Consider the following 27,002-nt stretch of genomic DNA (forward strand, 5'->3'; position numbering starts at 1 on the left):
CTTGCTTCCCTCTTTCACGCTGTCATTGCTGTTTGTCCTCGCAAAATCACTATGGAAACACAGTTGGGTGAGCTGAGTCTTTTTCCTTGGGCTGCCCTGTAGGCACCAGAGGGCCAGGTAGGAGGAATCCAACTTGTTGATCCAACAGGGCCTGTCCAGAGATCATGGAATCATGGAATTTTAGGGGTTGGAATGAAGTTTAGAGATCATCCAACCCCAGCCTCCTGCTCTGGGCAGGGACATCTCCCACCAGAGCAGGTTGCTCAAGGCTTTATCCTATCTGGCTTTGAACACTGTCAGGGCTGGGGCAGCCACAGCCTCCCTGGGCAACCTGTGCCAGTGTCTCACCACACTCACAGTGATAAGAGCAATCCAAATCCCATCAGTAGTTTGGGCTCCATCTTCTCAGTGTTGATGGGACCAGTGGAGATGTCTCCTTGCACTGGCAGGTCCTGCCCTGGAGCTGAGGTCTGGCAGGGTGATGGTGAGGGAACTCTGCATCCCTGAACAGACATCTCCAGAGCTGGGCAGGTTTTGGATGCACAGACAAAAAGCATCTTCTCTTCTGAGTGGGAATATCTGCCAAGCCTCATGTCTCAGCTAAATCAGAGCTAAAAAAGAGCTCTGAAAATCTTGTAGTGGGACATATTTTCCACCCTTGGCTCTGGGAATAGCTGATCCATTTTAGCTGCAGCTCCCAGAAAGCTTTCCCAAAAACAGGCAAGGTGTTAATTTTAAGCCCCTAAAGGTAATGTTTTAATTGACTCTAATGGGGCCAGGATGGAATTTAAGGAGCTGTCAGTAGACATAAGGAGTGGTGATTACATACCTTATAAAGTGTGAGCCAGGATACCTGAATGTAATCTCTGCCCTTCTCACACCTCCTCCTTCATGGCATTTCTTGTCTTATTTTGCAAACCAGAACATTCAGACAGGGAAAATTTGTGGGGGTTTTGTCAATGTGGGAAAGGAAATCAAGAACATGTTGCTGCTATTATAATTTCAGTTATTGTCAACCCAAAAATAGAGGCAAGGACAGAAAGTTCTTACAAAAATATTGATTTATTGCCATCTGAATTGAATATTAGGTCAAAAATACAATTAATTGCATAGAAAAAATCTAACCTGAGTTTAAATTAAAAAATATCTCTATTAAATAAAAGTCTCATTTCTGTCAGATTTTATTGCACTTGGCCCCTCCCCTATAAAAAATTAAATGCCACAACAATAAGTTAGACTCTGGAACATTTTCAGTTTCTCAGTTAGCTCTAAGTCACATTGAAGCATTTCTGATGGCCCCACAGCTGCTTGTACTCTCTCATTCCAGCATCCAGGAGCCATGGAGCAGCAGGGTCTGTCCAGGAGCTCAGGACAACTCCAGCTCATTCACATACTCCTTGACCCATTTCTGCTCAGGATCAGCACAGACTTCCTTTCCCTTCCTGGTGACAAACCTGTGGAAAGCAGAGAGGACAGTTTTAGGTGGGAGAAAACACATGGAAAACCACAAAATCATGGAATGGGTTGGTTTGGAAGGGATCTTAAATCTCTAGTTCTACCCCCTGCTACGGGCAGGGACACCTTCCACTAGCTCAGGTTGCTCCAAGCTCTGTCCAGCCTGGCCTTGAACACTTCAAGGGATGAGAGAAGAGCCCTGCCCAAGGCCAGGATCTCCCAAGGAGTAGCAGCTGTGCCCATCACATCAAGCAGTAGTAGAGCAGGACCAGCATGAACCTTCTGTGCCCTAAGCCCATGGAGCATCACGTTGCATTTCCTGTCTCCACAGCCTCCGTTCCCTCTTTGGAAAAGGGAATTTTCCCTCCCTGGATCCTCATCCCAAGGGGAGATCCCACCTCTGCCCCAGAGGAGAGGACTTACACCACAGCTGGCTTGGAGCATTGGCTGTTGGTCTCGTAGTAATCCACCACGAAGTTGCGAGGCAGCTGCCGCAAGATGTAGGTGAAGCAGCAGGAGGTTGGTGGGTCTGAGCCAACTGTGAAGGGCAAAGACAGTCATCAGCAGGGGCAAGGGATGGGAAACAGAGGCAGAGAGCTGGGATCACACATCCCAGGGGCTAGGGAGTGGGAGAATGTGGAAGAGGAAGAGAAAAGATGAGGTCTCCTTTCTTATTCCTTCAATCTTTTCCCCTTTTGGGCTCACCCCGAGCTGCCTTCAGGCAATACCTCCCAGCCCAAACCTGGCCACCCCAGCCCTCATCAGGGTGCTCTGCACAGCATCACAGACCTCCACACCAGGGATGGAAGGAGTGGCTGTGCTTTGCCTCTTTTTACCCTAAAAGGGGGGAAAACGGCTTAGGTTTTACCCTAAATGGTTTTTGAGCTGTGCCTTTCCCATGGCAGCAAAGCCCCCATGGCCCTGGGGTACCTTCCAGAGGATGGTGTGGCACAGGGAGGGACCTGGTGTGGAAGAGCTGGCAGTAGGGACCCTGTCCCAGCAGCAACATCTCTCCTGTCCCCATTTAGGGAGGAGGGGAAGAGCTTGGACTTACTTGGTGCAGCAGAGCTCTGGTAGCAGAAGATAGCGATGAGGACAGTGAAGGCAACCACAGAGACCTTCATGTCAGCAGAGAAGTGGTGGCTGGAGCTGCAGCAGGCAAGGAGAGCTTGAAAGCTTCTTTTCTGTCTGATGCTGACATGGTCAGAGACTCCTCAATTTATGTGCTGAGAGGTCCAGGCAGAGGCTTACGTGGGCATGGTGGAATTTCCCCAAAGGAGAGTCCACTCATGGTGCAGGTCCCATGATGGAATGGAACAGCCCCAGCCCCGGAAGAGTGAAGCTCCCCCCTCGATTCAAGTGCCTCCCCAGAGACACAGGATATGAAACACTCACTGTGGCTATTTCTGCTTCTTTCATGCCTGTCCCTTAGTAAGAAGTTCCTCTGGGGAGCTTCCTGCATTTATCAAGTCATCTGTTGCCCAACCTGCCCAAGCAGCTCAGAGAAGAGAGCACATGCAGAAAGGGCTGAATAGCATCCATGGGATGAAGTTGGTTAGGGAAAAAGGGACTGAGGTCTCCTTCTTCTTCTTCCTTCTCACATCTGCACAGCCCACACTGCCCCGGGAACAGGAGATTGGAGCTGTCACCAGTGTCCTGTATGCATTGCACAGAGTTTGGGGTGACTCAGGGCATGTCTTGCAGCTGTGACAGCACTGGTAGTGGTAGGTATGAAATAGGAGCTCCAGGAGCTGAAGCACTCAAGTTTCCTCCTCAATTTGAGGGAATGGAGAGTTGAGATGGGGTGTTATCTCCTGGAACTCCAGGTCCTAGAATAAGACCCTAAACAACCAATTTAGACTAGACAGTTACATTTCAAGTGCTACTAAAGACTAGGCATGAGGATGCAGAATGCCAGAAGTAGAGACTTTGTGACCATGAAGATGAAGCAGAGTGAGGAAGAAGACACCAAGAGCAGATTGACTGGGGAGGTTAGGGCATGGGCAGAAACTGGGATGTTGGGAAGAAAAGAGTATCCTGGCTCAGCAGATGAGAGGAAATTGCAATGACCACAGATTGAGGAAGTAGCATGTCGTATGGAAGAGACTAAGAGCTCACAGCTCTCTGAGGGCTGAGCAAGAGCTGACACAGGGTTGGTTCACTGGGAAAGAGCCACCAACCTGCACGCAGAGTGCCATGGTGGTCTAACAAACTCCTTGCTGCCCCTGAGAAGGAGAGGGAAGGCCTGGCAGGGAGCTGATTGATGCTCTGAGAAGAGCTGAGGCCTGTCCAGCTGTAATGAGATATTCCTAGAAGGCTAACTCTTCTCTACAGGGGAGCACATATTTCTGGGAAATGTCTTCATGTCAATCTTTTCAAAGCATCCCCAAGTGGTGCTGTCTTGGCAGATGCTGCCTGAAAGCCAGTGGAAGGATTACAGCAGCAAGTGGAGCAACCCAACCACAGCCCCAGCAGCTCCGCAGCTCCACCGCAGCGCTGGGCACTGACTCACTCTGTTTCTATTACAGGCTCCTACCCCAGAAGCCTTCTGTAAATCACCTGTTGTTTTCCACATCTCACTCCAATGCCCTATGGTGGGCACAGACCTTCCCCAGCCACGGCAGGTTAGCCCCATGGAAAGTTAGCTCTCTGGAGGTTAACTGCTCTGCTCCATGTGGGCACAGAGGGGTCCGGAGTATGAGGAGGCCCTGGGCTTGTACAGAAGTCCCAGAGGTTGCCTACCCTCAGGGAGGCTCCTGCTGGGAGCTGTGGTGATGCTCCTCAGCCAGGCCAGGGAGGGCAGAACTACCTCATGGAGCAAAGTGACTCTTGTCATGCTGATCATCACCTTCCTGGCCACACCATGGCCCATCTGGCTCCCTCTCCATCCTCCCCTTTGCCATCCACCAACTTTTGACAGCTACCTGATAGGGGGTTGTACAGAGGTGGGGGATGTCTCTCCTGCCTTGCTTGCAATGAGAGGACTAGAGAGAATGGCTTTAAGCTGAGTCAGGGGAGAGTCAGAGTAGGTATTTGAAGAAATGTTTTCCCTGTTAGGGTGTTCAGGCACTGGGATATTGCCCAGGGAGGTGGTGTAGTCACCATCCCTGAAGGTGTTTAAGAGGTGTCTGGACCTGGTGCTGGAAGATATGGTTTAGGGGTTACAGCAGTGACAGGTTGGACTTGATGATATTAGAGGTCTTGTCCAACCTTGAAGATTCTATTCTATGATTCCATTCTATCTGCAAAGAGAAGCACTTCACAGACTCACTCCCCAGTTAGATCCCATTCCCTCACTGTCTTTGCTGGCTTGCTTTTCCCCAGACATCCTGGGAGGCTGAGGAGAGATCCTGCTTCCACAGGCAGGGCTCCTGGCCAGGCAGGAGCTGGGAATGCAGCCCTGCATGGACTCCAGCTGGACCAGGAACCAGCATCAACTTGGCTCCTGTCTGGTTGCTCAGGGAACACAAGCTGTAGATGTACGTAAGAGTCTGATTTGCCTCTGAGCTGTTCCCTGTGATTGTGCCTTCAGACATTCCTGGGGCATGTCTTGAGATCCACCACCTACAGTCATCTGCTCCTGTCCTGCTCCTGAGGGACATAGGGGCAAAAGGCCATTTATGGAGAGAAAATGTTCTGAGTTTTGTGGAGAGAGCAGAATCAGTTGGGCATCTGCACTGATTAGCCAAATGCTTTCAATGAGATGTTTCCCCTCTCAGGCAGTTGGACACCTCTGTGCCTTCATCCCTTTGCCAACAAGAAGATGCCAAATTATTTTGGACTCTCATGGACTATTTTTGAATGAATAAACACAAAACTTCCTTAGTTTAGTCTAGTCAGTTTAGGATCAGTTTAGCTTAGCTAATGTGTGTTACAGGGGATTGGTAAAGGCTGAAACTTTGCTACTGCCGATGGCCAAAAGTGACCACAAAACCAGCCTGTTTGGTTTCTAGGAATCTAACTTTTCCTTAGAAATCTGACAAAAGCTTCTGCCCTGCCAGCTTGTGGCTGGCTGATGGTGGGAGGTTACAGTCATATCAGTGATGCCCTGGGACGTTACAACATATTCCTCAAAAATGTTTCCTTACCCCATATTCCAGTCATAGTGACTTCTTCTAGCTCTTCCCCCTCTTATGAAGAGAGGGTGATGCATGTTTCAAAAGAAGAAACGTCTCCTTTGGGAGGTGCCTGAGATGTGGAGACAACCATAGAAGAGTGGGCAAAGTGAGCTGGAGCATCTCCAGAGGGATGAAGTTCATTGCACAGCTAAATGGAGGTGGAAGCTACAAGTTGTCCCACCATCACTCCAGGTGGTTTCAGGACACCTGACCCAGCATGCAGTGCTTGGAGTCAGAGGGATTGGCCATCTGAAGGAGTTTCATAATGTCATATATGTCAAGGGGTTGGAATGGACCTTACTGATCATTTGGTCCCTGAGCAGGGACACCTCTCACCAGAGCAGGTTGTTCAAGCCTTCATCCAACCTGGCTGTGAACACTGCCAGGGTTGGGGCAGCCACAGCCTCCCTGGGCAACCTGTGCCAGTGTCTCACCACCCTCACAGGGAAAACTTCTTCCTAATATCTAACCTAAACTTTCCTCTTTCAATTTATCCCCATTACTTTTTGTCCCATCACTAGTGTGGCTGACGTTGCTCTGATTTACATAGAGGGATATGATTGAGATTTTCTACAAGTCCCCTAAAAAATCCCAGGAGAAAGTGCTAAATCAAGCAAATGCCCAAAATAAATTCAGTGATAGCAGAAATAGGAAATTCTCTGTCTTGAGTGAAAGGGGAACCTGGGCAAAACTGATGAGACTGATGTAAGTGCTATTTATAGCAGGTCCTAATGCTGAGGAGTCAGGACTCATTTAGAAAGGGAAGGGTTTAAAAATGTCCTGAGTTCAGAATCACGAAGTATTTGGAGTCAGAAGGGACATATAAGGATCATTGAGGCCAATTTCTGGCCCTGCACAAGACATCTGCAAGGATCCCACCCTGATCCTGAGAGCATTGGCCAAACACTCCTGGAGCTCTGTCAGGCTTGGGGCTGTGACCACTGCCCTGGGGAGCTGTTCCAGTGCCCAAACACCTCTGGGGGAAGAACCTTTGCCTGATATCCAACCTAACCCTCCCCTGACACATCTCCAGCCATTCCCTGTGTCCTGTCCCTGTCCCAGAGAGCAGAGCTCAGAGCTGCCCCTGCACTGTACAGTGATGAGTCTCCCCTCAGTCTCCTCTTCTCCAGCTGAACACACCAAGTGCCTCAGCCACCCTGCTACGGCCTCTCAAGGCTCTTCCCCATCCTCATTGCCTCCTTTGGACACTCTCTAATAGATTAATATCTTACATTGTGATGCCCAAAACTGTCCCTAAGCCCAGACACACCACCCCCTGGAGCAGCCTCCATCCTGCCCTGCTCCACGCTCCAGCCCTGCTGACTTTCCACCAGCATCCAGAAACCACCCCCCCCCCCAAAAAAAAATCTGGAGAAATGTTGGAATTTTTGAGATGATGTCACATCCAGGAACTGGCTCCAGCAGGAACCTGTGGCTGTGGGAATGACTGGGAACATCTGTCTCCAGTGTGACAGGTCAAGTGGAGAGCAGGATCACCTTGGCTGGTGGTGTGAGCCAACCTTGGCCACCACTGGCTGAGTTCCACATGAGACCCATGTGTTTCCCTGAAGCCATGTGACAGTAGGAAGTTGCTCACAGCTGATAAGAAATGCATATCTTGTGAAAGGTCTTCCAGCAAGAGAATTGTCTGAAAAAAACCACACCCCAGGGAATGCTGTGGTTTTTTGATGCCTCAGATTCCTTCTGGCCTTTCTTCAGAAGCAAAGCAAACCAAAGGGGATGAAGTACAAATTCAAGTGAAATTAAAAAGTCTCCTTTCTTCACTCCCTTCTCCATCCTTGGCATGAAAGGAAATTACAAAAAAACAGGGAAAATTTGAGTTTGAGCTATTTGTGAGCCTTGGGGAAGTGGCTGTGGGGCTGGCACACCTTGACTGCAGGCTCCAGGGCTTGGGGCAGGACTGTCCCACAGCCCCCAGCATCCCTCAAACCCCAACTGTCTGGAGGAACTGCACAAAGTGTCTCTGTTGAGGTTGTAATCTTTTCCCAGGGGGCCAGACCAGCTCACTTGGGTCTTTGATGAGTCCCTCAGGAAGAGCAAGGGAAAGCAGGATTGAAAGTGAGAGCTCTGCTAGAATGGAAACTAAAAGAAGGCAAATTTCGATGGGATATTGGGAAGGAATTGTTCCCTGTGAGGGTGGTGAGCCACTGGCACAGGTTGCCCAGATCAGCTGTGGCTGTTCCATCCCTGGAAGTGTTCCAGGCCAGGTTGGATGGGGCTTGGAGCATCTTGGGCTAGTGGAAGGTGTCCCTGCCCATGGTGCTGGGTGGAATGAGTGGGCTTAAAGCCCTTCCAACCCAAACCAGTCTGGGATTTTGTTATTATATGAAAATCAAACCCAGGTTTTGAATGAAGCCAAACACAGTTTTCAAATGAACCCACTGGGCCTTGCATGCTTCTTGTAATTGAAGATATAGGAAAATAAACAATGTTTTCATTCCCATTGATGCTCCTGGGGTGCAGCTCTCCAGAAGGGCTGGGAGGGATCTGTGCAGGTGTCTCACAGAGCATAGGGTGACTGAATGCACCTGTGGGTGCTTTGGAGGTGGTTGAGCATCACAACTTTCCCTCCTACCCAGGGGGCTGAGAGCAGGGATAACCTTTATCCCTGTGTCAAGGCCATTGCCACAGCTGGAGGAGCTCCCTAACCACAAAATCATGGACTCATGAAGATGGTTATCAAATCCCTCTGGGATGGTAACTAATGCCTGGCCCCTGAGCACAGCAGTGCCTTGACCTCTCTGAGCTGCTGGCAGGGCTGTGTCAGTGTGTGTGGCATGAAGCCCCATGGGAGGTGTGAGCCCCATTCCCACAGCGAGGTGTGAGCTTTGCAGCTGCCAGTAAACATCTGTGCTCACACACTGATGTTTACCATTCTCACAATGTACTCAAAGCTGTAAACCACTTCCCATATGTGGGGCTGCTGGAGGTTGGGGCACTCTGAAAGTATCCCCAGCATCTCTCTGAAGCACAGGTCCTGCCTTCTGGGATGGGAAGGGCTTTGCCACTCCAGATGGGCTTCAAAGGGACCATTGTCTGCCTGCCCTGGCCAGCAAGGGCTGTGCCTGGCACCTACATCCCCTGGGGGAAAGAGGAGGGCTCAGGGAGCTCTGGCACCACTTGCCAGTGTGCTATGGTCCCACAGCCTCTCCTGCATCCATCCACAGCCCCACAGCCTCTCCTGCATCCATCCACAACCCCACAGCCTCTCCCCAATCCATCCCCGTCTCCTGCATCCATCCACAGCCCCACAAGCTTTCCTGCATCCATCCACAGCCCCACAGCCTCTCTTGCATCCATCCACAACCCCACAGCCTCTCCCAAAGGCTAATCCTTGTCACCATCTATATCCCAGGGGGTGAAGACTATATCCCAGGGGGAAGGCCTCAGCACTCACTATAACATCCTTCCTTCCAGTCTTCCTCTTTGAATAATTTGACCTTTTTATTTCCAACCTGCACCAAAACAAACCTCATAGCCCAGTCTGGCAGAGGCTAAAATGGTACAAAATGGCTCAATTCCATGACTCATAAAGGAAGCTCAAGAGAGGTCAACTCATAAACACTCAAACTGTAGCTGCTGCCATAGCAGAGAGCTCTCGGATTTGCTAGAGCAGCAAAAACCAGTGTAGAGAAGGATGAAAGAGAAACCTAAAGAGGCCCCTGACGGCGACTTGCCCTGAACCATCCCTGCCAGGGCCAGACAGTGACTCAACCAGCCCTGGACTGGGGGGTCAAGGACGTGGAGGAGCTGCCCTCACTTCCAGGAGGCTTCTCTGCACTCCAGGAGGAACAACATCCAGCTGACAAACGGCAGCTCTGTAGGCGCTAATTGCTTTATGCTGATGACACAACCAAGCAGCTGCAGCAGCTCTTTGCAGCCTCCTCCTCCTCCTCCTTGTCCAGCTCCATCACATTGGTCAGGTGTCAATAGCTGCTGTCCTGACACTGACCATCTCAGGGCTTCCAGGTGGAGGGCAAGGACAGGCAGGTCTGACCCCTCCCCTGGCCCCATGGCTTGTCCCTTGCAGGCAGCAGCTGGTGAGCAGAAGGTGTGAAGTTCCCATGAGCAAAGCTGTCCCTGGCTGGTGTTAGCCACAGCGTGTCTTTCTGTAGCCACAGCCCTTGTCACTGGTGGCTGCAGCACTGGTGGTTTGTTATTTCCCCATGCATATGCTCGCATATGCGTTGGAAGAAGAGAGGAACATCAAACTTCCACTGGTGGTTTTCTGCATGATTTATTTCCATGGCAAAAAGCCACACTTGGTTTTGCTCTGCAGCAATTCAGCCAAAAGTTGGAGCCACTTCTTCTGCCATTGAATCTCTGCCCAGAGTTGCTCAGACTTATCCAGGAGAGCAGAGCTGGTCCTACCAGGGCTTGCTGTGAATCCAACAACATCCAATGCCTTCCCTGATGTTCATGTCAGGACTTGTAGAGTCTTCATCCCCAGTAAAAATGTATATTTGAACACTCTGGTGAGGTCTCTCCCCAGCTAAGGCTGAGTCACAGCCATCAGCACCAGGGATGTATCACAGGACATGGCTGTGTGGGGATGGAGGAATGTTAAGAGGATCCTCCCTGTGGGAAAGTGTGGGAAGGAGCAGACCATCACCCATCTCAGGGGCCTCAAACCAACCTCCTTTCACACCCTGCCAGGGATGAGGCCATTGGTGAAGAATGGTGTGCTCTTATGTGCTGCTCCAGGGCAGCCCAGCAGGGTTTTTGGAGGGTGAAAATCCAGGCTCAGGAACACATCCAGAGGCTTGAGCATCTTCTCTGCAGTGGAGGGTCTTGACAGCATGCCCAGAATGTGCCAGGACATCAGGAAACCTAGGTCATTCCTCTCCAGCTTCCCAGGCAGGAGCTGCCCTGAGCAGTTGACCTGCTGAGGTGTAAAAGTCTCTCCCATGTCAAGCAGATTCTCTACCACTCATTTCTCACCTTTTCAGCCAGAAAAGCCATCTTTTACTCAAGGCAATCCCCCTCTTCCAGCAAACCCCTGCTCCCTGGGCACTGAGATGGCAGAAGACCTTCCCACCTGCACAGACCCTCCAAAGCAGGGTGAGATCCTTCCCTTTGACTGCTTTGTGAATGCCTGTGAGTCATTAAAGTCACTGTGAGTAGCCTGATGCCTCACCAACCTGGTAGCCTTCCAAGAGGAGATGGCCAGGCAGGTGGATGTGGGCAGAGGAGGAGTGGGTGTTGTTTATTTTGACTTGAAGGATCTCATAGTAACCTTGAGGGCAAATGGATGAAGTGTGGATTAGATAAACAGCAGTGAAAGGCTGAAACTGAGATGGATTGAGGGTTGTGATCCATGGCACAAAATCCAACTGTTGGCCAGCTGCCAGAGGGGAACCCCAGGGATTGATACTGGGTGCTCTCTAATATCTTTATAACCTGTCTGATGGGTCAAAGTGCATCCAGACATGGGAGGAAGGGCTGGAACACTAGAGGGATATGCTGCCATCATAGAATCATGGAATGGTTTGGGTTCAAAGAGGCCTTAAAGCCCATCCATGGGCAGGGAGACCTTCCACTAGCCCAGGTTGCTCCAAGCCCCATCCAAGCTGGCCTGGAACACTTCCAGGGATGGAGCAGCCGCAGCTTTTCCGGGCAACCTGTGCCAGTGCCTCAGCACCCTCACAGTTAAGAATTTCCTCCTAATATTTAATCTAAATCTCCCTTTTTTTTTTTTAGTTTAAAGCCCTTCCCCCTTTTCCTATCACTGTCAGCTGTGGAAAATCCAGAGAGACCTCATCAGGCTGACAAAAAACCTCAGGAAATTCAAGGAGAAGTGCTAAGTCCTGCCCCTGGGGAGGAACACCCCCATGCACCAGTACATGCTGTTGCTGACCAGCTGGGAAGGAGTTTGACACAAAAGGACCTGGTGGGCACCAGACTGGACATGAGTAGCAATGTGCCCTTAGCACCAAAAGGCCAACAGGCTCTTGGGCTGCATGAGGAGGAGCACTGACAGCAGGTAGAGGGAGGTGAGGTGACCACTCACCTCTGCTCAGCACTGCTGAAGCCACTAGTGAAGTGCTGGGTCCAGTTCTGGGCTCCCCAGTACGAGAGACACATGGAGACAATCCAGAAAAAAAGCCACAAAGATGGTGAAGACTCTGGAGCATCTCTCCAAGGAGGAGACCCTGAGACCTGAGACTGTTCATCCTGGAGAAGAGAAGGCTCATGGGGGATCTTACCAATGTGTGTGTGGAGCAAAGTTGTTGGAGCCTGACACTGGCTGCCACTGAAAGGACAGGAAGCAATGAGAGATTCTGTATAAACACCAGATAAAGCTTTATTGAACACCAAAACAAGCTGCCCAGAGAGGATGTGGAGCCTCCAATCCCTCCTGGACACAGTCCTGGGCAACCTCCCCAGCTGCTTAGAGCTGAGACTGGCCTGGCTGGTTTCCAGGGGTGCCTGCAGCCTCAGCTCTTCCCTGGCCCACATTAACTCCTGTGGGTGTGGGGGAGGCAGGCAGAGCATTTTGGGGGAGCACAGAGTCTGAAGTCCTCCCCAATCTCAGCTCCATGGGCAGCTCAGCAGCCTGTGCTACGTCCCCAGCACATAACGGCACGAGAGCACTTTGAGGCTGCTTGTTGTGGTTTTTGCTTTCCAGAGTTGCATAATCTTATGCAAACATTATGTTTTTCCCTATAGAGACTCCAGGGAAAGCCCCTCCTGGAGGCCAAAGCAATGCTTCTCCTCTCCGTGGCCAAAGGACTTGGCACAGCTTAGTTTCCTTTTGATTTGAATGGAATGAAATGAAAGTGAAGCTGAGTCAGAGTTAGAAATACTTGGCTCCAGTGGGAACCAAATTCCATTGTTCCCAACTTGGTTAACTTGGTTTTTTGCTTCTAATTCCCTTCAAGCTATTTCACTTTTGGGTCATCCTTTATCATCTGCCTGGAATTTCCGTTTCGGCTTCTCCTAGGACTCCCCTTTAAAAGGGAGCTGAGAGCAGCTGCTGCAGAGTGAGCTGCACCTCCCAGAGCTCCTGGTCCTGCATCTCCCAGAGCTCCTGGTCCTGCTCCAACAGCCCTCGCTGACAGCAACATGAAGGTCTCTGCAGCCCTTTTGGGTCTTCTCCTCCTTGCAGCCTCCTTCTCCCAGACTCTCTGTGGCCCAGGTGAGTTCTGCTTTTTCATTTGGGAAGGAAAAACCCTGGCAGAAAACTGGGAATTTAGCATTTGTATCACTCTGCTCTGCCAGGAGATCAGCTGCATGTAGGAACCCTGGAATTAGAAAATCATCCATCCATCCATCCATCCATTCATCCATCCATCCATTCATCTATCCACTTATTCCTGGTTAGAGTTGAGGTCCTTCAGCCTCTGCCCTGGGGCTGGGGGAGGTGGGGAAGTGAAGCTCTGAGCAATGCCAGGGTAGGAATCTCCCTCAGTACCTGAACACTCTCCCTGACATTGGACCAGATGATCTCCAATGTTCATTTGAACCTTAATTACTAATTCCTCACTGCCTACTCCACCAGCACAGCTCCCAATGCTCACATTGTCTCTCCTTGTCTCTTCCAGATGGATCTAACCGCCCAGTCTGCTGCTTCTCCTACACACAGCACAAGCTTCCCCAGAATCTCATCCTCCGTCACTACAGCACCAGCACCAGCTGCCCCAAGGCTGCCATTGTGTAAGTGCCAGAGGGACTCCAGGCTGGGACAAGCTGGAGATGGGCAGGGAGAAGCCACCATGGTGGGGTGTGGGTGGGTGACCAGCTCTGAGAGTGGCTGTGGGCATGGGGGGCTGCAGGAACAGAGCAGGGGCAGGAGAACCCCAAGGGGAAAGGGCTTGCACAGGGACTGCCAGGAATCCTCTTGTGGGGACACAAGGGATGTTGAGACTGGGACTCTGCAGGAGTTGAGGAGGCAGTGTGGGAAAAGGGATGGTGGGGTGGGAATCCCAGTCAGCTGCTGGTTTCAGCATCAGATTAGGGCACAGGGGAATACCTCTTGCAATGCCCTGAAGCTGGGATCTGGATTCTCCTGGGCAGAGATCAAACATGTCCCATCCCTGCTCCACAGGTTCATCACAAAGAAAGGCCGTCAGGTCTGTGCCAACCCCAGTGACACCTGGGTCCAGAGCTACCTGCAAAGCTTGAAGCAGAACTGAGCCAAGCAAAACTCAAGTGTAGCTGTGGTAATGCACAAGTCACATCATCCTGAGCTCCAGCGATGGAGCATCACCCTGAGGCACAGGAGCTGCAGGAGCCCATGGCATCTGCAGGCATCTCCAAGGGACTGCTGGAAGGACACCCTGGGACACCTCATGTTGGCTTGCACAGACCAGGCTGCAACCTCATCCCTCTACCCTGACCCCTCATAGAATTGTAGAATCATAGGATCAACCGGGTTGGAAGAGACCTCAAAGAACATCCAGTCCAGCCCCATGGAGCTGCGCCTTTGCTCTGATATTGCTTGGAGTTATTTAAAGTATTATAATCTAGGGTTGGAGCACTTTTATCTATGGAAAATTATGCTATTTATGGGAGGGTGGTATTTACAGCAAGGTCACCAGATGTTGGTGGGTGACCCTAGTTTACAAGTGTTGACTCATGATTTTGGAGAATAAAGAGTTTGTACAAAACCTCTACTTTTTTTCCCTTTATGTGTCTCTCTGTGGTGTTCACCAGCACCGGCAGAACCTCCCCCTCAGCCTCTCTGTGTCATGTGAAGATGGGAAATGGTTTGAGGCAAACCCATGAAGTTTCCATCCTGCAGACACATGAGCATCCTCCGAGACCTCACTCCCCAACACATACACCCTTACCTCTCACATCCTCTCCAGAATTAGCTGTTTGTACACACAGAGGCACTTTGACACACATGAATCTGCTCTCCATGTCTCCCAGGCATGTCCCTGGGCTGGGGGAAGCCCTGAGCTGGCTGCTCCCACTTCACACCCTGTACTGCTTGGTGAGTTTAGGGAAAGGGAATTTGGAATAACACAGTTCTCAGGGAGGTTTAACAAGAAATGAATTTTACTTAGAATAAGATAAGGCACTTGGCAAAGAGTAACACAGTGAACTTCACAGCATCCAAACACAGTGAGAACTGTAACTCAGCACAGCTGAAAGGACAAAGCACTTAGGGCACTGAACAGGCTCCTGGTGAGTCATTAATGGGTACTTAGTGCTGCTTATGATGGATATAGTGAGGAGGAGAAAATAAGAGAAGAAAAAGAGAGGAAAAAAAAAGATGAGAGAGAGACTCCATGTGGATCCAGCAGAGTCTCAGCAGCTCTGAGCCCAGGGCAGGGCTGAGCTCCCACTGTGCTATGTTTTGGGCACAGCCACAGAGCTCTTGGCAGCTATTTCGGGGCTTACAATGGAGCCATGTGGGCACCAAGGCCATTTCAGGGTCACACCAGAGCCGTAGCATAGGGTCACTGACACCATTTCATGGTGACACCAGAGCCATAGGGTCACTGACAACATGTCATGGTCACAGCAGAGCCCTATGGTCACCAAGAACATTTCAGGGCTCACAGATCATGTGGCCACTGCTACCATTTCAGGGTCACACCAGAGCCCTATGGTCACCATGGACATTCCAGGGCTCAAGGACCATGTGGTCACTGCCATCATTTCAGGGCTCACACCAGAGCCATGTGGTCACGGATGCCATTTCAGGGCTCACATCACAGCTACATGGTCGTTGCCATCATTTCAGGGCTCACACCAGAGCCACAGATCAACCACCACCACTGTGTGTCTCATATCAGGTTAGGTTAGATATCAGAGAAAAGTTTTTCCTGTGAGGGTGGTGAGACACTGGCATAGGTACCAGAGTGTGTCATGAGATGCTGGGGCCAGAGCAGGGGCAAATACCTGTCTGTACTGAGTTCTGCCAGCTAAGCAGTATTTCCCAGCACAGAGCCCACAGGCACCCACGTGTGCACTGTCAGCAGCTTCCAGTCTCTCCTCACACACATCTGTTCCTCTGAGACATCACCACACCTCTGCTCACCAGTCCCACGCTGCACCTGGGGCATGCCCAGCCCAGCAGTGCTGCCTGGAGAGGGACAGGGACCCCATTCTGGGGGTTGTTCCTCACTTTCCCACATGTAAAACCCAGGTAAAACTTCACCTGTGCTGCATGGATAAAACAAACCTGCTGCAGCCACTCCCAGGATGTAGCTTTCCTGGGAAGTGAATGGGAAGGAGCAGGTCCCAAGGGCACAAGCACAGTGCTGGGCACAGCTTGTCCCTGGTGATCATGCTCAGTGTCCTTGGTCTCTGCACTCTGAGAAGAAATCCCAGACTGGGTTGGGTTGGAAGGACCTCAAAGCTCATTTTGTTCCACTCCCTGCACCTTGCACTAGCCCAAGTTCTTTCAAGCCCCATCCAACCTGGCTTTGAACACTACCAGGGATGGGGTACCCCCAGCTTCCCTGGGCAACCTGTGCCAGTGCCTCAGCACCCTTGCAGGGAACAATTCCTTCCCAATATCTAGTCTAAATCTCTCCTTTTCTCAGTTTAAAGCCATTCCCCTCTGTCCTACAGCACCAGTCCCTGCTGCTAAATTTGTACCCATCTTTTTTTTTACAGGCTCCTTCAAACATTCTCCCCCCAGCACAGTCACCCAGAGCTAGCCTGCCCTTTCCCCCATCCTGTTTTCATTCCTTAGGCAAAACCAGTCTTTTAGTGTTTATCTTTTCCCCCCTGCAGCGATAGACTCAGAGATTTGGCAACCCTGAGGCCGGGAAAGAACCTTCATGTGATTTCTCTCTAGTCTTGTGTTTTCCAGACTGGAAAGCACAATGGACACCCAAGGAGCAGCATCCCAGTGAAGGACAGAGCATCCCAGCACCAGGCTGTGCCCCAGGAGATGCTGCTGGTGCTGGGAGACTACATGGAAAGAGGAAAATCTGCAGGGAGGTGTGTTCTGAGTGGAGCTTCTCCACTCTGCCATGAAACATGGGAGCAGAGTGGGCACTGCATGCAACTCAGGCAGGGGGTACTGGGGATCTCCTCTACTCCTGAGGCCATCCTGACCCTGAGTTTGGTGCTGCAGAGGACCTGCAGGAGCCCCAAATAGTCTCTGCTCTGGGTCCCTGTGTGCTGAGAGGGGATGGAGGATGGAGAAAGGGAAGTCTGACGGGGTCTGGGGGCAGGGGACAGGCTGGAGAGTCTGCAGCATTTGGTGCTGCAGCAGGACAGTCCCTGGCCCTGTGCCCATGCACATGTGGGAATTTCCCTCTCCAGCCTTTCTGGTTTCAGTTTCCAACTAATGCACTTAGAAGGCTTTTCCTTCCCTGCCTGCTGTGGCAGGAGGCAACCAGCTGGGCAGAAGATCCTCTCAAAACACCTCATATCCTGGTTGTCTCTGGTCTGTTTAAGGACATGAGCCCTGTGACACTCCTCTCTGTCCCAGCTTTGCTTGGAGAAGCCCTGGGAAGAGAGGTGAACCATGGAGACCCTCAGATCCAGCAGCTGCATTGTGTCCCTGCTGCTCCCCAACCTGTAGCTGCCCCTCCACAGCCCTGGCAGAATTCAGTTCTCCCCTCCTCTTGCTCTCAGCTGTTCTCAGCACAAGGAATACAACTGGGGTCATTTCTGGCCAATGTTGCTGTCTCATCTGACACAATGTCCCAACATTCTGGCACAGCCTCTCCCTGCCACTCTGGGATAGGTGATGGTTTGTGCTTGGTCTCACACCTCTTTGATTTCTGTCCTGACCTGCACTGCCCATGGTCTGGCAGATCCACACCCTTTCTCCTAAACCCATCCATTTCTACATCCCATCACTGTTGCTTCCCTGTGGAAGGGACTAGACCTGAGACAGGAGAGATTCAGATTAGATGTTAAGAAACATGTTTTCCCTGTATAGTGTGTTCAGGCACTGGAATATTGCCCAGGGAGGTGGTGGAGTCACCAGGCCTGGAAGTGTTTGAGAGGCATCTGGATCTGGTGCTGGAAGATATGGTTTGGTGGTTAGAGCAGTGACAGGCTAAGGGTTGGACTTCACAATCTTAGAGTTCTCCTCCAACCTTGATGATTCCTTGAAAGTTGAAGCTGGATGGATCAGTGCCAAGCACAAACATGTGTGTCTGCCAAGCTCCTGATGGGAACTTGTCTCTGGATGAGCCTTGTCTCCTTGTTGCTGACATCCTCTCTCAGTCCTGCTCTGCTCCAGCTGAATTTGCCTAGAATCACAGAATCATTGATGTTGAAAAAGTCCTTTAAGATCATCAAGCCCAACCACTCCCCAGCACTGCCAAGGCCACCACTAACCATGGCCCCAAGTGCCACATCCACATGGCTGCCAAACCCCTCCAGGGATGGTGACTCCACCACTGTGCCAATGTTGCCCTGGGCAGCTCTGCCAGGGCCTGACCACCCTTTCTGTGCAGAACCTGTTATTTGTGTTGTTTTTTTCTCTTCTGGAGGAAGAAGGGCTCAGGATGGACCTGTGATACCTGATGAGAATAGGCATAACCTGCTCTAACCCCTTGGTCTGACCTGCTAGGAGTGTTCATTCTCTGCTGGTTGCACTCCTCCACGTTGTGTTCCCTCCTGGTCCTATGAGTTGAGTCCTGCACCCCAAATCTCTTCCAACCATCCCTGACACAGCTCTGTGCTGCTTCACAGGCACAGATTTTCCAGGAAGGACTTCCCCCCTCCCCCCCCCAGCGCCCCCATCTGGTGCCAGCAGCCAGATGCTGTGTGGGGACAGGCTCTTGCCCAGGCAGGAAGCCTTTGGCTCTGTCTCACATATCTCTCTCTCTCTTGGCAGCAAGAGTGGGACTCACCTGGGATTTGCCATCACTCAGTCCTGGAAAGGAGATGCTTCCCAGTTGCAAGGAGATGGCTGAGAAGGACCTAACCATGCTGACACTGGGATAAGCCCAGTGGAGGGAGGGTGAGAGGCTGTTCCTGGTGTCCTGTGGGGTGCAGCCATCCCAATAAGGGTGAGGAAGAGCTCCTGGGTGAGGAGCTCAGTGTGCAGCAGGGCAGTACCCACACAGTGCCTGCTCAGCAGACACCAACCACTCGCCCTGCAGTGGCCACTTTGTGGTCTGTGGCCCCTTTGTGGTCTGTGGCTCTTGTCCCTGCCTGCAGAAGCTATCAGTGAGTCAAGGCAGAGCTCTGTCTGCCCAGGAACCTCCTCTGGTGACTCAGCATCTCCCCTTAGCTGGCTGCCCCCACCCCAGAGAGTGGTCACAGAGAGGACATTCCCCAGCCCTGTGACCCAGTGCAGCTCCATTTGGTGCATTCCTTCCCCACCACAAGTGTTCCCAGTCCTTGCCAATCCCCAGCTCCATCATGGGGAGAGACACCAGCTCTTCATTGACACTGGTGTTGTCTAGATGAAGGTGTGTATGAATTTTTGGGGACGTGCTGCCATGGCCACCCCTGCCTGGTCCACCAGTGCTCCAGCTCAGGAGCTCAGGGCCAAGCTCTGACCTCTTGACCAAGAGGTGATACAAAAGATTCTGAGGTTTTGGTTCAGTCAACTCTGATGGAACAACCCAGACAGTTCCTGTCCCCACTCAGAGCTTCAGCACAGAGAGGTGAGAGCAACAGTTTCGATCTCTACCCACAAAGATATCAGCTAGTTTGAAATGCCAACCACAGGCTGATAAAGTGCTTTTCTTGGTTTTACTTAGTGCAAAACATCTCTTGTGCTTTTTCAAACCAAATTCAGCTGCAGAAGAACAGGGAATTGGTGCCTTTCTTCCAGTAAAACACTAATGGAGTGTACCTAGGGCTGAGCCTGGCTTCAGCTGCATCCCCAGAGGAGTCTGTGCTGGGGATGTGGTCCTGGCTGGCCACCTCCTTCCAGCTCACTGCAGAGACAGCCCTGCACCCACACCCCCACCCTGGGTTTCTAGACATCCCTTTGCCAAATCCATAGTGGCAAATCCAAGGGGTCTGGACCCATCAGATCCCAGGCTTGGCTATGATGTGATGGGGGAAAAGGTTGGGATGGAGGTCTGTCTCCACATCACTGCAGGGGCTGGGGGGAACAGTGTTGGCTGGTGCTGGGAGCCATGCAGAAGGGAAGGCTCTTAGGGCTAAGGCACTTACAGCTGGAAAGTTTGAGTTCTTCCCCTGCCTACACTACAACAAATAGTTGTAGTGAGGTCCATTGATCCAAGGAGAAGGGCAATAACCAGAGCTGATTCAGAGAGAAACCAACTTTATTTTTTGGCAGCAGCACAAGGCAGTGGTTTGAGAACAAGACTGAACGATGTGGTTCCGCAACAAGCATCCTGTAAATAACCAGGGTACCTACCACTTCCTTCTCTAAACACACAGATCTTACAGCACCTGCTGTACCATGACAAAGCTCAGTTGGCTGGGTTGGAAGTCAGCCTTGGGTTACGTGACAGCATTTAGATCTGATTTCAACAGTCACTTCCCACAGAAAGCTCTGGGGATGGAATCCCCTTCCATTCTAGCAGCAGAGGCACAAGAGGAGCTCAGTTTAGCCACATGTCACACAGCAGGATATGCCAAAATGCAAGTCTAGGAGGTCCCCAGCATCACAGCTGCCCTGAGGGTGGCTGAATTATCATGGACCAGTGACACCTTTGCAAGGCAAAAGGAACTTCAGGGGTCCCAGGGTGGCTCAGCAGGTCCTGGTGCTCAGCAACAGGGTTTGTAGGTCTATGCCAAGCTCTGCTGGGTGGGCTGGTAGAACTTCTCAGCTCACTGCAGCTCCAGGCTATTCACATATTCCTTCACCCACCTGGCACTAGGGTTAGCACACACCTCTCGCTTCTTCCTGGTGACAAACCTGTCAGGGCAGCAGGGAGAGGTTACAGTCCAGAGGGGAAAAAGGACATGAAGGAATTGGGTCACCTCTTTGGATCATCTCCCACAAATCCCCAAGCACCAGGGAGCTGCAGAGCCTCTAAACCCCAGGGGACAGGAGGAGATCAAGACCTCCCATCATGCTTGGATGTTGCTGTCTGTACCCAGTGCAGAGGTGAGCTTGGACACAGTGTGGCATGTCATGTGCATTGGGCATATCACCACTGGAGGTCCTGTTGGCTCCTGACCTCTTTCCTACACCTTATTCCCAGCACCAGGATGGTTCAAGGAGACCAAGGGATTACTTCTTTCTCAGCTGAGCAGGGTGATGACTCCCATTCTGCACAGGAGGGACCAAGGCACCCCTTGTTTCTCAGCTGAGGAGGATGAGGACTCACACACTGCTCATGGGACCTGTGGTGCTGCCCCTTCCCTCACTCCAGTTGAGATATCTCACACCCCCATTCTCCTGGCCCCATTGAATGTGAAGCAGAGAGTCCAAAGCCTTCCCTCAGAGCCCTCAGGAGCTAGTACTTACACAACTGCTGGCTGAGAGCACTTGCTGCTGGTGTAGAAATACTCCTGCACATGACTCTGGGGCAACTTTCGTGGGGTGTAGCTGAAGCAGCACACAGTTGTGTCAGATCCCACTGAAAGAGAGCAGGAAATCCAGTCTGAGACCATTACTCAAAAAACCACACATTCCCCAGCCAAGAGCATGGACAACCAGCCCCTTAGTCAGCTGGGGAACTGTTTTCTCCTCTGGTTTCCCCAGAAAATCAGCAAGAAATGGCTATGAACACCAAAGCGTGATTAATATCATTGCTAGGATTGCTTGTTAAATGTTTTACACTCCATTCCAACACTAAAAATCCCTTTGGTTGCCCTGGGACCACAGAGAAATGAACTCAGGGAAGATGAAACCATGGAAATTCATCCCTAAAATAAAAGGATGATAGAAAGGAGGTCCCCAAAAAGCAGGATAAGCTATTTACACAGATTTCCAACCTTTGTAGCTGACTTTTTCCAGCTCTGCTCCAAAATCCCTGGCAGTCAGAGCACAACCCCCCCAGGAGAGCAGAAGGATGCTGTACTCACATGGAGCAGGAGAGGCCTGAGGAAAGAGGGCAGCAATGAGGATGATGGAGAGGCAGACTGCAGAGAAGGTCATGCTGGACAGAGATGAGCTGCAAGGGCAGAGGCAGGACCAGAACAGTTTCCTCCTGTGCCTGATGTGAGGGACTGGCTCAGCCCTTGCTTTTTATAGGGCCAGTGACCAGCCCTGGAAGTCAGAATTCAAGGCAAATACTTGGAGTTTCCCAAGTACTACAGAGCTGATGTCACAGCACCTTTTGCCTCAGAAATTCTGAAAGAAAAAGGAAACAGTTGATCTAGGAGGTACCAGAATAGCCTTTGTGTAAGGGGAGGTGAGTCTGAGCAAATCAGCACCCACTGACCAAGACAGGATATGAAACCACCCTTGAGCAACAGCTTCACACTTCGACCACCCAATGTGACAGCTGTGCTTGTCAAACTCACGTCAGCATCCTCTCAAGAGCACCAGGAGGGTCTCAATCTCCTTTTCAAGGCCCCAGGCCTGGAGTTCAAGGGTGCTCAGAGCCTCAAAACAGCCTGTGGACAGTGCAGGTCCTGTTGGAGGCTCCTGGAGGTATCTGAGGTGGATGCAGGGGGGCAGTGAGGGTAGCATGGACAGAAAGCATCCTCTGAGCTTGCTGCAGGCAGCAAGTCCTTCTGGCATCCTGGGGTCTGGCTGTAGACCTGGGCTGGCAATCTTGGCACCATAAAGCCAGAACTCCTTGGTGCTGTGCTTCCAGTGTGGAGGTCAGGCTCACCAAACCCCTCCTGACACTCCCCAGTAAGGGAAGTGCTTGCCTGGGAATCCTGACTCAATGGGCTGACTCTTAAAATAACATCTGCTCCAAGTACCACTGTGGGTTTGGGACAAGGTGGGATGCAGAGGGCAGAGCAGGAGCTTCCCCTGCCCAGGGAGGGGAGAAGGACCAGAGTGTACCTCAATCCCTTGTGCACACCCACAGGGCTCATGGTGTGGCCCCTGCCACTGCCTTTGCCATGATGTGATATGTTCCCCAGGATGCCCGAGGGAGCATTTCCCTTTTTCATGCCTCTCTCTTCTCTACACCAGACCCCAGTTTGCTAGCTCACAGCCTGTGGTTCCTCTGGGTGTTTTCCTGCCCTGCTCCCAGCTCAGCTGCTCCTCACAAGGCACCACGAGCTCATGCCCCTGGGATTTCCTCCCTGCTGCAGAGGGGAACTGCAGGGCAGGGCTGCTCTGCTCCCACTCTCCTTCTCCCCAAAACACCCCTCATAGCTCTGTGTGAGGCCCTCAGAGACCACCCATGCCTGGCTGTATTGGGGCTGCCTCCCCACAGTGTCCCCTCACCATGATGTCCCCATGGGTTGGGATCTGTACTTCAGGAGGGTCCCCATAGGCTGTGCCAGGGACCCTGCTGGCATGAAGAAGACTCCATGGCATTCCCAACTTATCCCCCCAGCACCCATCCTCCTGGGGCTGAGGGTGGTGGTGTCATGGGGACTCTGGGGACTCTGGTCTTCATAAGACAAGTGCTTGACACCATGGGATTGTCACAGACACGTGGTGGTGGCATTTTGGGGGCAACATGCTGCAGGTGTTCAGGCTTTGCAAGGGACTGGAACTGTCTGGAATTTGCCAATGGATATCCCACTCTTGGAGAGGGATAATTCATTGCTACTCCTATGTTGCACGTACTCCAGAACTGCAATTAGCCTGTTGGTCTGGATAATTAGGTGTGCACTGCTCATGCCCCAGACCCATGCAGGGGTGCAAAGCAAGGTGATGGAGCTCAGCCTCATCTCCTCACCACAGCAGCAGTAGCATCTTGTGCTGAGCCGTGGTCTGTCCTTGCTGTCTCAAGGCTGATCCTGGTGCTGGTACTTCTCTTCCAAGCAGTGCCTGTAGAAAGTCAGTTTTTAGAAGCCCTCAGCACATGGCCCAGCACACCCCTGGGCTCCAGCCTAGGTTGTATTACCTCCTGGTTGCATTTGGTCACTCACCTCCCACCAGGGACAGAGACTGTCCTACATGGGATGTGCGAGTGAACCTGCTCTGACTGCCAGTGTGGTGTGCCCAGACCTGCTGGCAGGGGAAGGAACTGGTACTGCCTGTGATCTAACATCTGACAGGGCTAGATCACGATCTAAGAAACCACAGAGAGATACTGACATTCCCCCAACCACAAGGCAGCCAGACTTCACCCTGTCACAGCTTGCACAGGCAACCGAAACCATGACATCTGCTTATTGCCCTGAAAGATTAGGGTGGTTGTGCCTCAGCCCAGCACAGCTCCCTCTTCCCCTTCCTCACATGCCAGAGGGATGGCACAATCCCAAATGACCGTCACTCAGCCCAACCTTGCCCCTCACTTGGTGGGGTTTGCCCTGGGCAGTGTTTTGGAGGTGTATTCTGCAGCTCTGATCCTCACTCTTGTTAGAGTATTGGAAAGATGCCAGATCATCATCATGGCTCTGTCCTTGCTCCAGGCCAGCTCCTGTGGGAGGGTATCCCTCCTCCCTGCTCTCCTCCTCCTCAAATCCTACTCCACACTTCCCCAAAGCTGCCTTTTCCCCCTCCTGCTCCCTGCACTGCAGCTCCTCAGTTGGCTAAGGTGGTAGTTGGGATCCACCAGGCACTGCAGGGAAACCTGGGCAGAGACTGGGATACCACAGGGAGCTAGATGCCAGAGGCCCCACCAGGGCATGGAAGGGCTGCAGGAGAGATCGTGGTGGGGTTTGGCTTCAGATGGAGAGGGAAGAGAAGATGCACTGGCCATTCTGGGGAGCTGAACTCACCATTTTTGAGAGCTGCACTGGCCACTTCTTTGGGAGCTGCATGGGACAAGGTAAGGCACAGGGTGTTTCCCTACTCTGAGTACATGGATGCCTGAAAATGAGAGGGATTTCCTCCCTGTGCATTTCCTTCCCCCTTCCAGCACACATGAGCATCCAAGGAGCACCAGGCCCTCTGCTGTTCTCCGTGAGAAACGTTCCTGGAGCCCTTCAACCACCTTCACCTGCTGAGATGCTCCTGCTTATCCATGTGCTGAGGAGCCCTGTCCAAGGGAGATCCCCACTGGAGACTCCCCGTGCTCCCTCTTGCCTGCCTGGGTGGTCTGAACCCTGCTGTGCTGAGAGCAGCAGGGACAGGTGACATTTGGACTATCCCCTTGATCCCTGAGCTCTTTGCCCAGGGATCTGGGGCTCTGTAGAGCCTTGTCTTGCTGCCCATGCTGGTAGCAAATCCCTGGGGAGTGGGAGAGCCATTTCCAGACCCTATGCATCATCCTTGTCATCAGAAAGCCTCCTTTTTTCCCCTTCTGTGGTGTAAAGGAAGACAGACATCTCCCTCCAAGGACTCTGGAATCACCTACTGATCACCTGCTCTCTGCAGCTCCAGATTAAGTCCCCAAAGATGGTCCCAACTGGCTGTTTGCTTCTAGAAAAAATTACAATGCCAATGTTACTGTAAAACCAGCACACTCCCTGCCCAGCACCAGGGCTCAGACCCCTGTTTCCCTCACACAGGGAAGGCTCTGCTGAGAGCAGCCTGCACCTGCACTATGTTCTCCCCAGGTGAGTGTGGAGAAGCCCTGGCTGTGCTCTGAGGGTCAGAGTTGTTGTGCCTATGACACTGGATCCCTTGTGCCCAGTGTGGTGTGTGTCAGTCCAAAGGGGCTTCATCATCCAGCAGCAGGAGGGCTGAATCTCCCTGGTGACCCCCTCAGGACATACTACATCTTTTCTTGGACCATTGGCCTTCACTGCCTTCCCCAAACCTGCCTTTGGAGTTCTGACATAACCACCTCCTGCTTCCCAGGCCTGCACAAGTAGCATCCTCCTGGACAGAAGGACTTCTCAATGCCACAGGCATCCCTGCCAAGTCCCCCAGGAAGGCTGTGGCATCCATCTCCTCTGCTCCTCTCTTTGGGCTGTGGGGAGCAAGTGCCTCTGTCCCTTCAGAGTTTGGTTGGTGCCACCTGTGGGTCATTCTGATGTTGGTCATATCCCTGGTGTTGGTCACTCATCCCTGGTGTTGGCCACTCATCCCTGGTGATGGCCACTCATCCCTGTTGGTGGTCACTCATCCCTGGTGTTGGCCACTCATCCCTGGTGGTGGTCACTCATCCCTGGTGATGGTCACTCATCCCTGGTGGTGGTCACTCATCCCTGAAGATGGCCACTCATCCCTGGTGCTCTAGTGGTCAGGATTGACACTCTCATTGCTGCAGCCTGGGCTCTATTCCCAGCCAGGGAAAGGTCCCAGTCTTTTCCTGGGTGGCCACACTGTCCTGGAGCAGCTCCTGGGATTCATCGCAGTGCTCAGGAGCTCCCACACCCAGTGTGTGAGGCTGTTGGATGAATTTTGGGGGGTGGCAGCAGCCTTCTCTCCTCAAACTGCCATCAAGATGCATCCCCCACCAGAAAAATACCCCTAGGGAAGGGCAGCCACAAGCCTGTGGTGGGATGTAGGGAGAAGAGTGACACATGTAGGGAGCAGGGTGACACATCTATAGGGAGTAGGGTGACACTGCTGTAAGGAGCAGGGTGACATAGCTTTAGGGAGCAGGGTGACACAACTGTAGGGAGCAGGTGTTATGACCTGCCTCTGGGGCAGGATAACTGAGGTTCTTGTCAACAGATCCCTTGGGGTGGATTAGAGTGAACCAACAGTGACAGATGGGTGTGCACGAGGCAGGTTTGCTTTAACCCTGGTTGCAGCAGAAGGGAAGGATGTGGTCACTTGGGGTTCTTTGCTATAAAAATGTCATGAACAAAGTATATAAGGAAAAGAGAAGGAATGGCCAAGAGTAGATAGGGGAGAGGAAAAATATCACCACCTGTGAGTCCAGTGACAAGACTTGATCACTGCAGTTTCAGTGTCTGTGGTTGCAGTGATGGTTGCAGTGTTGATCCATGGTGGGTGAGGACACACATCTATATTCCACAGGTTCTGTATTCTCAGGCTTACATGGGAATATCCATGGGGAGGGGTTTTACTGCCAGTGTGGCAATCAGTCAGGGGGTGTTTGGGGTTTTTTGATATTTTATGGCTCCTTGTAACACTTCTCAAACCTGCTTTGTTGTGCCATTTGGACGTCATCGGAAGGGAGGGAATTGGCACGATAAAAACCATTAACCACCTCCACAGGATCTGCTGTTTAACGGCCTTTTCCTTTATCTGCATTGAAAACATCATTTATAAGTTATTAGTCTTTGGTTATCAGGGATACAATAAATCACAAGGCTCAGTTCGAGCAAACAGAGTTTGGTCTCTCACAGTAGGGTGACATGGCTGTGGGGAGCAGGGTGACAGCTGTAGGGAGCAGGGTGACATGGCTACAGGGAACAGGGTGATGGGCTGTAGGAGCAGGGTGACATGGCTATAGGGAGCAGGGTGACATGTAGGGGGAGCAGGGTGAAGGGCTGTAGGGAGCAGGGTGACACATGAATGGAGCATGCTGACACTACTGTAGGCAGCAAGGTGAAGGGCTGTAAGGAACAGGGTGGCATGGCTGTAGGGAGCAGGGTGACACTGCTGTAGGGAGC

General features: G+C 51.9%; 3 protein-coding genes across 3 annotated transcripts; 1 reads left to right on the top strand and 2 right to left on the bottom strand.

The window, feature by feature from the left end:
• Window positions 1–1,366: 1,366 nt before the first annotated feature.
• Window positions 1,367–2,579, bottom strand: LOC103808836 (C-C motif chemokine 4 homolog). Its single transcript, XM_009081642.1, has 3 exons — window positions 2,510–2,579; window positions 1,879–1,993; window positions 1,367–1,454 (listed from the first exon to the last, which is right to left on the bottom strand). Exons 1-3 carry the CDS (start codon window positions 2,577–2,579, stop codon window positions 1,367–1,369), a joined length of 273 nt encoding a protein of 90 aa, XP_009079890.1.
• A 10,030-nt stretch (window positions 2,580–12,609) lies between these two features.
• On the top strand, window positions 12,610–13,729 carry LOC103808837 (C-C motif chemokine 4-like). Its single transcript, XM_009081643.1, has 3 exons — window positions 12,610–12,732; window positions 13,139–13,250; window positions 13,642–13,729. The coding sequence occupies exons 1-3, from the start codon at window positions 12,660–12,662 to the stop codon at window positions 13,727–13,729; spliced, it is 273 nt and encodes a 90-aa protein (XP_009079891.1). The 5' UTR covers window positions 12,610–12,659.
• Window positions 13,730–20,273: 6,544 nt separating this feature from the next.
• On the bottom strand, window positions 20,274–21,549 carry CCL5 (chemokine (C-C motif) ligand 5). The gene is made up of 3 exons (XM_009081644.1): window positions 21,477–21,549; window positions 20,917–21,028; window positions 20,274–20,361 (listed from the first exon to the last, which is right to left on the bottom strand). Exons 1-3 carry the CDS (start codon window positions 21,547–21,549, stop codon window positions 20,274–20,276), a joined length of 273 nt encoding a protein of 90 aa, XP_009079892.1.
• Between the last annotated feature and the right edge of the window lie 5,453 nt (window positions 21,550–27,002).

This window comes from Acanthisitta chloris, unplaced genomic scaffold, assembly GCF_000695815.1.
Source record: "Acanthisitta chloris isolate BGI_N310 unplaced genomic scaffold, ASM69581v1 scaffold13749, whole genome shotgun sequence".
In the NCBI taxonomy this organism is placed as follows: domain Eukaryota; kingdom Metazoa; phylum Chordata; class Aves; order Passeriformes; family Acanthisittidae; genus Acanthisitta; species Acanthisitta chloris.